A 13,842-nucleotide genomic window follows, 5' to 3' on the forward strand; every position below is an offset into this window, starting at 1 on the left:
GTAAGTGAAATATGTATAACCTTAGGATTCGTCAGACTGAGGACGTTAAACCAAGCGCTTCATTGGATGCAACCCATAGGTTATTTGTGTTGGTGTGCTTGTGAGTTATAATTGTTTCAAGTGTAATGTGTTTGTTTTAGTGTGGATTGATCAGTTTGATTGATGTTGGTGGATGTTTGGATTGTTATTGAATTGATTTGATCTTTGTGTGTAATGAGTGAGGTGATTCCTTAAGATCTCGTTGTGACTAAACTTATATTTGTTTTCTGATAGTAGTTGGATTAACGAGTAAATTATGAATTTATTAGTTACATTGGGTAATTTCATGCTTAAAAAACAAATGTCAAGCTTCATCACAACCATCAATGCACATGAATTTCTTATTTACAAAACCTAGGTTGAGAAATGATTTCCACGAATAATCCCACATGCTACATTGAAATAAGGCTTAGATTTAATTAATTTATTTTTAACAGTAACCTTGTATGCCATTAAAACAAAATTAAGTTTGCAGTTACCATACAAAATGCAACTTTGCAAAAAAAAAAAAAAAAAAAAAAGGCATGATTACCAAGCAAGGTGCATTTATATAAATATCACACAATTCATATGTATTTATATATCTAAGAGCTAAATTTAATTATTATCACTTAGACAATATCACCATCACCAACTTAAAGAAAGATGATATATATATATCTCTCTCTATATCTCTATATATATATATATATTTATATATATATATAAATACATGAGTATGCATGTAATTCTTTCAATAAATAAATATAACCATGTTACTAATGAAAAAAGTAAACAGCCCCTAGATGCTTCAAATATAACGTTGAACAAAAAATTAGGTTGATTCAATCTTCTTCACAAAGCATATAAATATTGATTTCTTAATAATAATAATGACAATAATAACATAACAAGGAAACCAAATCTAAAATTCATGCATCCTAAAATCTTTCAGCATTCAAACTACCTTGTCATATAATACATTTATAAACATATGCTATTATCAGATTCAAAAATATGATAAAGAGTTAAATCTCCGATATAGACAATTCAAGTAAAATGAAGACAGCTTATTTTGATATGAAGTCAATACATAAAAGCAGCAAATCCAAAATAAGGATCTAACACAAATTCTAAACATAAAAAAAGTAAATACTCTCATTAAAATCAAACTGACCATTGGGACCTTCCTCAGCTGCTGTTGATTCAAGAGAAACCCGGTACTTCTCCCGGCAAAGGAGCCAGTTCATTTTTCGCAAATCTCTCCTCGTCGTAAAATCCAGCTCTAACCACCCGTCCACCAAAGTATCGGCCATCAAGATCAATCAGTGCTTTTGTTGTTTCCTCGGATCTCTCGAACTGAACAAAGATCCTCACAGCTTCGTCAGTTGGAAAGTTGGGCTCTGTTATCTCAAAGATTAGCACACGAGTCACTGTGCCATACTTCGAACACTCGGAAGCAACCTCTTCTTCCAGCTCGTCATCTACTTCACCAGGTCCAACCTGAAGAAAATAGAACAAATGCAAGATAAGCAGCAATGTTTTCTTTATGCTTCCAATGCAGTGTTGTATTCCTTAGGAAAATTTTGTATATTAGAAGAAAAAGAAAACATGCAATAGCTTCAAAAGAGAAATCCTAGTAACCTGTGATTATTCTTGGAAGAAAGAATTTTGAGTTAAAAAGAATGGAACAAAGCTAATTGAAATTTTTTATAAAATATACGGTTTGCAGTCAGCCATCACATTATTGGGATTTCATTAATTTCCTTCACCAATGAATATCTCAAATTGAGAATAAGAAATCTATCACAACAAGCCTATATTTGAAAAGAAACAAAAACAAACATCTGAGATTGGAAAGTTTCATTTAAATTATGTTTTTGATACAAGCCAATGGAAGGCTGCCCAGCAAATTACTAGCATCCATTACTTGATCAAATTCTAGAAAAAATATATTTTGACAAAATAGAATTATTGTGAGGATATGGATTAGATTGATGGAACTGACAATATGGATTGGAAGTCCATGTATGTATGGCCTGCCATTTAACAGAAAAAATAAAGCCAAGACAAAATAAGAAAGTCCCAGTCACAGCCCATGCAAGTCCACATTCCCTCTACCACCGCCATCTCTATTTCTTAATCCTCTATCTCCCCATCACACACTATGAAAACTTATGATGTTCGATCCTTGCAATGATGTCTTGGGATAAACTTCTCAACACACCGAAAACATAACCCTTACCTCGTTTCTCCCAAGTTTGTCTCTATAAGACACTTGAGTGTCATCCCAATTATGATGCATGATTCTTGTCCTATGAAGCCTCCTTATAAACCTCAACTATTTGAACTTTTGGCATCATCATGGTTATAACAATTTAGCATGATACTCCACTTGTGCTGCTCCTATTAGCTTCTTCTATGACATTATGATCTTCAATCAATAGCACTAATTCCATAATTTCTCCCAAGCATCATGGTCTCAATGATTGTAGTGCTACACGTATGTCGGGCATTAGACGCATTATGAAATTTCCGTACAATACTACTTCGGAAATTCCCCTCAAGTTATACAGACAAGAGCTCGAATCTCTTCCTATACTCCATGAAAGTTTCTTCCAGAGTTAATGTAAAAAATTGCTCCTTTGTGTCTCCTTCCAAAATGACTCAGAAACATTCCAACAAGCAATCTTTATATTCTTCCATAGAGCGGATCGAGTATCTAACCTCCATTGCCTGAAATCATGTTGGGGCTTTCCCCTCCAAACATATCCCTACCACCATGAACTTCTCCCCATTTAACCCATTCACCGCAAAATATCGCTCCACCCGGTCCACAATCCCATGTGTGTTCCCTACCACCCTCTGGTCTGAAGATCGGCATCTTCAACTTCCTAACCCTAGCATCTCCACCCCAATTTCTTCTCCCTCTTCTTCCTTCAATCATAGTCATACCCCACCCCGTCTTCTCTTCTTCTTTGTGTTCCTCCATACCCCTTGCATAATCTCTTCTCCATTTTTGACCCACTCGCCTCTATCACACATCTCTAATCCATCCCCACAACAAAGCCTTGGGAGGAAATTCTTGATAGAAGATGCTTTCCTCCTCCCATTCCTTCCGTCTGATCTCTTTCTTTCCCTTTCGATTTAGCCAATAAATCCCTGGTCAATCCTTATGTCATCACCCAAGATATTGAAGGTTATACACCAAAATCATGAACCTTTTGTAAATTCTTTATGTGATGCAATTTTGCCTTATTTTTTCCAGATCGATGCTCTAATACTACTTGATAGGAAACTTCAGCCGATTTCCACCCAGAAATTAGGGCAAAATAATTTTTTTTTTTTCAATAATACAAACAACTCAACAAGAATACAAATATAAACACCCACAATTTGAGAGGCAGGAGATCTCTCCCAATTTCTACAATTCGAGAGATAGAAAACCTCTCCCAAACCCTAAATCAATCTCATGCATGCCCTAACCCTAATCATATTAATCATATTTTTACTGAATAATAATAAATTATAAAAGACTAAATTTCACTTAGGCTACTAAAGACAAAATTTCCCTAACTCTAGGCACCAACGTAACATATTTCTAAGCCCAAGTGTCAGGATGTGGTTAGCCATGAGCTGGACACTACCGAGGCTGGATTTTAGCTATAGCTTGCAAGGTAACCTTGCCAAAGACGTATGTTAGATATAAGCCAAGGAGACTGCAACCACTTTTGTTTCTCCATAGCCTCTACAAGTGGAGATAAAAGTTATTTTGTAACTAATATTGTCGATGGGACTACATGTTGACTTTTATTTATTCACTACTTTCAACACCAAATTCTCATACAATACCCATAAACTATGAAATAATGTCAAGTGTGTGAGATAACAACTATTTTGAGAGAGATTGTTGGACTTTCAAGTTATTGACAACCTTCTTCTAAATTTAAAATACTACTAAAATTGATATGTAGTATTTAGTGCAGAACTAGTTCGATAAATTATCCTTTATCTAGTGTGGATATTCACGGCAATTTTAGCATTTATATGCTCTGTCTGTCATTTATTACAAGATGTTTAATGAACTTTATTGCAAAGTTAGGATAAGTTTGTTTCGGTTGTGACTATACTATGAAATCTCAGGTCAAAAGTTGCTCTAGTATTCTGGAAGCAATTATTTTGTTTGAAAAATTCAATTTTGAAAGGGTTGTTTGTGAATTAAATGTCCGTAATACCCCTCTATTGTAGTAAATTAAACAAGCAGAGGGATAATGAGAAATAAAAAGATTATCAAGGATAAAGTGATTTAACCATCCTTTACATATGATCAACTATTTTCCAATGAAATCTAAAAAATAATAATTTCATCCAAATCTTATTGTAATTAGATAGATTCCTCATTATGCATCATCAACCATATTCCAAACTTCTTGCCAACATCCCATAAAAAAAATTGCTGAGGAATTTAAAGCTAGTATAAAAAAAACAGAGATGGAACCGCAGTTGGCACGACCATACGAGCTCCCTATTCATATATATTGATGCTACTCCAAATACATCCATAGCTGACACTAATAATTAATTAATAAATTCATTTCTAGATAAATACTTCCTTCACGACCTTCTCAAAATTCACATTGGAAGACCCTCCCTCTTCCAGAACTCGAACCGCACTCTCCTTCCACTTCATCAGCTTCTTCCTCATTTCCTCTCCCCTTCTTTACCCAGACACCATCTCCCTCGCAATCTCTTCCACCTCCTCTATCTTCACATCATTGTCCATCTTCATCCCCACCTCCCATTCCAAACAAGCATAACTGAAATTAGTCTGGTACTCTGTGAAGAATGGCCAACACAAGACTGGCACACCGGCGGTGAAGCTCTTTAGGATAGAATTCCAGCTAGCGTGAGTCAAGAAAAATCCCACCGTTGGGTGCAAGAGAACCAAATCTTGCATGCATCAACTCACTGTCTTCCCAATCCCCTTTGTTGAATCAATAAACTTTGGCGGAAGAAGTGTGATCTCTCCTTGACCAAATCTCCCTTAATCACCCACAAAAAGCTACAACCACTATTTGAAAGCACCCATGCAAACTTGGCAGGGTGCTCGGTCTTCGTCAAATTTATGTTGTTGAAATTCACGAATATGGTCGAGTGAGGATCATAAATGTTGAGCCATTCGAGGCAGTGGACTTCTTCCTTCGAGAGGTTGGCGTCGGCGGATTTGAAAAAAGATTTATCTGGGAAATAGTGAGTGAACAGGTTACAGGTGTGAGCGAATTCCTCAAACATGGAATTATTTATGCGGTCCCGGCTAGGAGAAATTTCAACCACAATTGTGTCACGGTTTGAAACTGTGATCGTCGAAATCGTGAAAACAAACATGTGTTCGACGGAATCCGGTTCATAAAGCCGGCCTAAAAGCCGAAAAGAACGCGCCCTTAGTTCAATAGTTGACATGTAAGATTGATCTAATAAATGCAATGGCAATAACCGCTATCATATAAGATGATTGATTAGTTAATCTTATCGTTTTATTGTTCACATTGCATGCATCATGCCTAGTATTTGTGTCTTAATAAACAAAATTTATTTGAGAGTTATCATTCCTAGTATGTATGCATCATGTGTTTCACTGTGAATCAAGTTAGCTTGATGGCTGGGTCATCATCTCTAGAGTAGCTTCATCAGCAATAAATTTTTCCTAAAGTTGAAGGATTAATCACTTGAACACTCGTTGCTTTGTTATAGACAATTTTGTAAACGTTTGTTTGGTTTTTTAGTTAAATTTATTTTCATTAGTGAGATGTTTTTGTTTTATATAATATCAAAATATTAGTATTCCGATTTTTTTAGTAAAGAATTACTTCATAGATCTCTTATCATTCGCTAAGTTATTTATGTAAATTTCTTTGTGATATAAAATTAGTTTTCCAGTCTTAACTTTAGGAACTTATCCAATGAGTTAAAGTTGAATCATTTTATCATGTCAAATGTTATCAATGTGTATTGCCTTCCAGTAAGTGACACCATCTGCATGCCACTAAATTTATACCTCATAAATTAATGGCAGGAATGGCACACATTCCAAAATTGAATCTCTAAAGAACAAAAATCACAACGATTGGTATATGTATCATCTTCAACACATCAGTGTTGCATAAATGAAGTATATAGCATCTTAAAAACAAATAGATTTTAAAAAGTTAGCTAAAATTGATCACCAAGTCACCCAATTACTAATACTATAAAAGAAATGAAACATTAGCTCATGTAGATGTATTTAAAAACCCAATATTGTAACTAGCTCATACAGCAACTCATAACCAACCAACGAACTCAAATCATCACATGGTACCTTACCAATTTCAAAGTGTAAATTGTTAAAAGCAATTTTTTTAAAAAAAGAACAAGGGATTTAGGTAATGTCAAAATCCATTAATAGTTGAATTTGATATCAAGCGAGAGGTGATCTTTTATGCTCTAGAGTAACTAGACAAGGGTAATGATAACGCAATGGATATACATGGGTATTGTCATCATCTTTCCTATAGCAATAATGTGGCCCCTTCTAGTACACCTCCAAGGAAAGCCCAACTATATTTTTTGGATCATTCGCTAATCACCCTTCAGCAAAAACATGCACTTTACACCATTTAGGGCTCTTCTAGCAATAGTTTAGGCATACTCTTGTGCCTTAAAATATTGACCTTTGCTACTTCTAAGTAGATCACAGTTGTATGATCAAAATCTTATCTAACATGGAAAGAAGAAAACAAATTTAAATTTAAAATACTACTATGAAATTGCTCTAATGTAAAAGCCTTCTAAATTGTTAAGAAGTCAATTATCAAATTCCATTGAGAATCTAAGTCAATATCAAAAGCATATTAAAAAATTGCATCACATAAAGAATTTACAAAAGGTTCATGATTTTGGTGTATGGCCTTAATATCTTGCAGCCTTGTAACTAGTGAGACACTTATTGTGTTTAAGCAACTAAATTGTCAAGTAACATACAATATTTGTTACCGAAGTAATTACTTTATATGTGATTTGATTTTGAATGAACTCCTTAATATGCCCCAATAAGAGACATTAGCATGGCACTGACTTGGTTTAAATCCAAAAAACATGTAAACAAAATAAGTTGATAGGCTTCTTTCTATGTAGCTTCATTTGTAAAAGCCTTGGTCCATAAGTTGTACTAGTGATTGAACACCAGGAAAAATAGATCTTAGCCCGTGCTAGTAACAGAGCCATTAAACAACTACTATTAAATAAAGATTTTATATTTCTAATGTAGATGATACACATAATAATAGGATATTTATAGTTCTCTAAGATAGATCATATTTTACAATCAAACTTGAAGAGCCTCGGAAATGAATTAACTTCCTTGATTACTTCTAATGACCACTATAAGTGCTTAGTATGTTGGCATTTAATTTGTCAAATGACGAAACACTTCTTTGAGGATCATGAATCAAGTATTAAGGTTTTTTATTAGCAAGTTTCTTGATGTCTTCTTTACAATATCCTTATTTATGATACTTTCAGTGTTAAATGCCTCGCTTATCTAAAATGCTACAGCTACTTTTAGAGGTGTTACAAGATAAAAATTGCTTGTAGGCCAACAAAAAGGTGCACCATCCTCCAACCCCAAGTCACTATTTTAGGAAAGTTTCTTCCAAAGCATTAGAAGCTCACCGGTAAGTGTTATGGCTATTATTAATTGGCATCAACCCTCTACTTGCTCTGCATTAAGTTTAGGAACTAGCCACCTTCAAGGTTAGTTTCATCACTACACCTCTCACAAACAAAAGCATTTGGTAGGAAATTGACTCAACAAGGTTAAGATGACAGAAGCTAGGTTCTGCAGTTTCTTGTCTTCAACGAATTTTTTGGTTGCTTAAATTGCCTTTGGAACAGACATAGGCCACATCTTAAGCCATGAACGTCTTATTACTTCAACAAACACCAAAGCGATGCAAGCAGAGACATTCCTCCTATGTCGAAGAGTCCTATGATACAATTCAAACTCAGTTATTGCAGTAGCTGATAAGAGTTTGCATTAGTCCAATCATCAACTAGTTACGCATCCGTAATAACAAAGAAAGTTGAATGTCTGCCATTTTAAGTGAATTGCCCATCTTTAATAGTTAGCACTTGCTCCAAGGAATCATGTTGAGGTACAATTAGTAGATGATGGTCTTCGGAGAGACCATATTCTTCTGAAAACTAATAAGTTCAAGTTCTCATATGATTTACCTTGACGTCTAATATATGATTCATACCCTTTTCATTAAATACTTTATCTTATCTGAACTCTTTTAATGCAGTATTAACATTCCTTTCCAGCAGCAAGCCTCCATATTGCACCCAATAACTCAAAAGCACAGGAATTGTCCACATGCAGGTTACTTACATGCCAATTCCTTCACGTATCAAACTTGATAGGGACAGACTTCAAATTCATGGAGCAAACTTTTTTCATCAATTGTGATAATCTTTCCAAATGAATTAGGTATCATTATAAAAATTTAAAAAGACAGTTAAGTCCAGAAAAAAAAAAAAAGTAGCAAAAAAAATAGATAGATAAATTACTAGCCCAAAAAAGTATAAAAATGCATTAAAGCAAAAAAAAAATGAAACTAAGGAAAAAAAACTTCCCCATGCCTGACTAGCAAGATATCGTATTCTTCTAAATATGGTAACAATATCCTTAAATCTTAAAATGTTTACAAACTTCAATTATCAGATGATATTTTAAATATTGGAAGATTTCTAAATATTCATCTCACCTAATACCATAGGCTTATAAAAAAAATTGGACAAAATCAAACACCATCCTAAATGGACAAGTGCTCTTACTAGCAGCATTGAGCCAAAACCAGCTGCCTCAAGAGATAATTAGGGGCTTGCTTCAAAAATTATAGCAGCCCACATAAACCTCCAATTTAATTTTCAGCTAATTATGAAGCTTCTTCAATGAGGAAATGTATGGCAAGCATCAGGAAATGCTTCAGGTCGAATTCAAGCTCCCTAGCATCAGTAATTACAATTTAATCTGACTAAACCCTCAACTGAAAACCAGTGGATCTAAACAAGAATAATCCTCTAACCTTAAAACAAATTTCCTAACCCAAGCTATATATAGCTAAACTTGAATAGATTCCACTCAGCAAAGATACCCTAAATATATTAGGTATAATTAATAAGTACTTGTGATGCGGGGCTGAGGGCTGGAACGGTCGGTCTAGCATGTGAGTGTCGGTCCAGCCGGCCAGCCTTCAGTGGAGGTATCTACCGCCCTTTTCTTTCCCCTTCCACCCTATTCTCCCACCTATCTTATTATATATTTGTCGCCTGCTCTTTAGGGTTCAGTTTTGTTGTATTATGATTTTAAATTTTTATTGTCAGCCAATTTCTCTTGTTAGGGTTGCATTCAAGGACAAGTGATGCTACGACTGTATCCTGCTTCGAGGTAGTGTTTATCCTGTCAATTCCACACCATAGTCCTCTTTCCCACTACCTCACCTCTACCCCACAGCCGCTTGGCTGCCGCACCTCCTTCCAGCAGCCTACCCTACCAAAGCAACCTCATTTGCTACCGCACCTCCTCCCAACAGTCTCCTCTACCGTAGCAACCCCTCCTAGCAACCTCCTTTGCTACTGCCAGCCTTCCTTGCATAATCCTTACTGATGCCCTTCCTCCCAGCAACCTCTCTAGCGAAGCCATAGGTCGTCGAACACCCCCACACTCGTTGTCCAGCTGAAGTTCATCACATTCTCTATAGCCCTAAGGTCCTGTCTTATGCTTGTAGCATTTATTTCCTGTATTGGAGAGTTGTTGTAATCAATTTGAGTTTAAGTAATAATATTTTCATTTCTATTGTGGTTTGGGTTAACTCCAGCATCATTCGGTATCCGAATCAGGTTAACCCTAGTTTTATCCTAGGGTTTCCTAGCATACGCATTACCCCTCCGCCAAAAACTTTCTTTCCTATTTAGGGTTGTAAATGAGTTGAGTCAAGCTAGAACCACCCTTGGCTTGAGCTTGATTAATTTTATCAAGTTCGAGCTCGAGCATGTCTTCGAGTTCGAGCCGGCTTTTTTATTAGAAAAAGAGATAATATTAATTTAAGGTTGTGTTATAACAAAAAGACAAATAGAATGTGCAATTAAAAAATAAATAATAAGAAAACACTTAATATAAATTAGAAAAAAAATATATTTTAAAACATTTTTAATACTTTAAAGATAAGTCATCAACTTTAGGCTCCGTTTGGGGCCCGCTTATTTTGAGCGGCACGGCCCTAAACCTCGAAACCAATCTTTTTTTTCGCTTTTCTGCAGTGTTTGCGGCCTCTCGCAGCAAAAGTAAGAGGAAAGCAGGCCGCGGAATCGACCCCGCCGCCCCGTGTTCTCGATTGATAATAACTATCGTATTCTTTGTTAGAATGACTAATAAGAATATGTATATATTACTATAGGAGGTCGTAATTACAGGAAACTGGAATATATACATAAATACCATTCTTCATCCTATGCATTCACATATCGAACAGTCAAAACTCCAATTTTTACATACTCAACGCTTTACCTATGCATGAAAATCTGTATTTCATTTTTTAGAAGTTAAACTGGTGGTATATTTTATATATTATGAAAGATTTTGGTGGTATAAATGCACAAAATAAATTCTAGGTGCTAGAGATGTAAATATATAGGATTTGGGTCGTATGTAGGCAAAATGCTACTCTGATTCAAAACATAGGTTGTAGATTGCAGTCCTCTCAAAAACATCTCTTTTATTTGGTAATGGATTTAGTAAATGCTGTAAATCCAAAATTTCAAGCAAGGCAGTGAAGAAATTTTGAAAAACTAAAGTTTACCAAATCCTAGACTTAAAATAGAACACAACTGAACAAATTTGCACACAGCATTCAAATGAGCTGTCACAAAAATATGTACATGCATATATTTAACAATTTTAACTTCAATATATATGCATGTATATGTATGTATGTATGTATTTCGCTTTTTAAAAGTTAACATAATAATATTTTTTTATTAATTTAATTGATTAATAATTAATGATTAATTCATATATTTTCAAATTAATCATAATTACAGAAATTTATATATTATTATATAATGATTAATTAATTAATTTATAAACATATTTTTAAGTTCTAAATTATTTGATAAAAATATAATTTTTTAAAATTAATGATACTAATTAATTATTAATTAATAATAATTTATTGCTTAAAAAATAATTTTTTTAATAAAAAAATTATTTTATATTCGATTACAAACAGCATTACTGCACAGACGTAGGATGGTCATTTGTCCAAAAAAATGGCCCACAACTGTTTTCAGACAGCTGCAACAAACAGCTTTTTGAGGCAGCTAAGCTGTAGGTGAAAAGCTAAGAAGTTGCAGCTGCCTCAAACAACACCCTTAATATATTTTGAGTATATTTAATATTAACATCTTTTTTAAATGAGCTAGCTCACGAGCCAGAGTCGGAGTTGGCTAAACTTGGCTTGTTAGCTCATCAAGCTCAATTCACGAGCCACTTCTTGAGCCGAGCTCGAGTCGGCTCACAAGTCGGCTTGACTCACTTACACTCTTATTCCTATTCCCAAGGCCATAGCTAAAACTTTCACCTAATCCTAATTTTGCCTGACTCAGTTTCAAAATCAGCAATCCTAAATCAACTTTTACACCCTCTTTTACTCCACGGTTTTAAAACCAAGCCATGACACCAAGGAAATATGTGCCCAAGTCTACCCGGGAAAAGATACAGCGAGAGCTCCATCATCTCCAACAGAGACTTGCAGAGATGGATGATGGAACCCAATGAGGGATTACGCTTGATCGTGATCTGGAGAATCAAATGGGAAAATGAGACGAGAATCTGAAGCTCGTAGTCCATACGCCAACGTGAAGGAAACCATAAAATTACTACCTGGTCAAAGATGAAGTGGGAGAAGCGACGTCAGTTCCTACTAGCTTACTACAGATAAATGTTCAGAGCCTAACTTCAGAAGTGCAGAGACCGCATCACCGGGCGACTACCACGTCTTATAGACATAGTTCAACCTCAAGATCTTACAGCAAGATTAAACCTAGGAGAACATCCAAGCTGACCCCATCAGCGGAAAAGTTGATTCAGAGTGAACATGTGGAACCAAGCCTGCATTTCGAAATTCATCCCAGCCAAGAAGTGTTTCAGGAGCTACGGGTTTGGGCATAGTGAATCAGATTGCACAGGCAAGAGAGTGAATCGTTTTCACTGATCAGCGAAAAGTTGAAGAAATGAACGGTGCTCCGGAAAAAAATGAAGACTTCATAGAGGATTCTCAATTTTCAACCAATGAGAAACAAATGTCAACGATTCCAGTTGATCTCAATAGAGAGATTCCAACTGAGGTAACAATAATTGTTCTAGAAGGTAATGACTCTGATGTAATGGGTGTTCCGACATAGTACAAGATTGTGGTGCCTCGAGCTAGCATTTTGCAAGCGTTAACAGGAACATCAACAGAACTTACCTGGATGTCCAAAGATGTCATGAGTTTGAGGAGTCGATATTAGACACAGGACAAGCCCAAATAAGAGAAATTCAGACCATTCATATCTATAGACTCATTTCTGAGTTGCCCCTATTGAGGGAGGTCTAACACATCAAAAAGGGGACCCTTTCGTGCCTAGTCATGAAGATTACATGAAGTTATTCAGATATTAGACTCAGTTCAGCAGACACCAATTATCAGATGTCCAGACAAGAGGAATGAATCCCATACTTGAAATTTGTCTCAGGAACTTGACGAAGAAGAAAAATTTTCAATGAGATCCAGGTCCTATAAGTGAAGAAGAGGTTTCTCCCGAGTGGTTGCTAGTGAGAGTTGATTTTTTTCTCATATATTGTTTTATCAGCTACATTCCACTGAGTAGGAGAAGTGGAAGAAGGTTTCAGATTTAAGGCTCAAGAGTTACATTACGGAAACTTACATCTATATGCAGCTCCAGCTCAAGATATGCGAGAGAGTGCATATTTATTCTATCAAGATGTGTTGTGGAATGACAACACCTATATAATGGACCTACTAAGAGATTATAATATCTATGTTACTTTCAATATGGCAAACTTGACTCCATGCTACAAGAAACCAGAAACTTCGATGAATGAAGTCGAAGCTCCCAAAACCACGGGAGACTGATGCGGGGCCGAGGGTTGGACTGGTCAGTCTAGCATGTGAGTGCTAGTTCAGCCTTCTAATGGGCAGTATCTACCGGTCTTTTCCTTTCCCACATATTCTCTCACCTATCATAATATACATTCGTTGCTTATTCTTTATGGTTCAGCTTTGTTGATTTCTGATTTATGATTCCTACCATTAAGTTATTTCCCTTGTTAGGGCTATATCCGACAGATAATACTCCAATTGTATACTGCTCCAAGGTGGTGTTTATCCCGTCGATTCCTTATCTTATTCCTCTTCCCCACATCCTCTCGGCTATTGCACCTGCTCAAGAACCCCTCCTTGCTGCCAGACCTCCTTCCAGCAGCCCCTCTCAGCAACCTCCTTTGCTGCCGCACCTCCTCCCAGCACCCTTATCTGCTGCCACACATCCTCCGAGCAGTCTTCCCTACCGCCGCAACCCCTCCTTGCTACCGCACCCTTACCCACTCCAGAACCCCTCCTTGCTATCGCACCTCCTTCCAGCAACCTATCGAACTGCCGCAGCCCCTCTTAGCAACCTCCTTTTGCTTTCGCACCTCCTCCCAACACCCTTATCTGCTGCTAC

General features: G+C 36.0%; 1 protein-coding gene across 3 annotated transcripts in view; it reads right to left on the reverse strand.

The window, feature by feature from the left end:
* Positions 1 to 1,195: 1,195 nt before the first annotated feature.
* Positions 1,196 to 13,842, reverse strand: part of LOC110021765 (DNA-damage-repair/toleration protein DRT111, chloroplastic) — an 18,502-nt gene continuing 5,855 nt past the window's right edge. For all 3 annotated transcript variants that reach the window (XM_020720388.1, XM_020720387.1, XM_020720389.1), the window contains one exon: positions 1,196 to 1,521. In XM_020720388.1, the coding sequence (XP_020576047.1) occupies positions 1,225 to 1,521 (297 nt within the window). In that variant the 3' untranslated portion in view covers positions 1,196 to 1,224. The remainder of the gene's footprint in view (positions 1,522 to 13,842) is intronic.

Source organism: Phalaenopsis equestris, unplaced genomic scaffold, assembly GCF_001263595.1.
Source record: "Phalaenopsis equestris unplaced genomic scaffold, ASM126359v1 Scaffold000143, whole genome shotgun sequence".
Classification (NCBI taxonomy): Eukaryota; Viridiplantae; Streptophyta; class Magnoliopsida; order Asparagales; family Orchidaceae; genus Phalaenopsis; species Phalaenopsis equestris.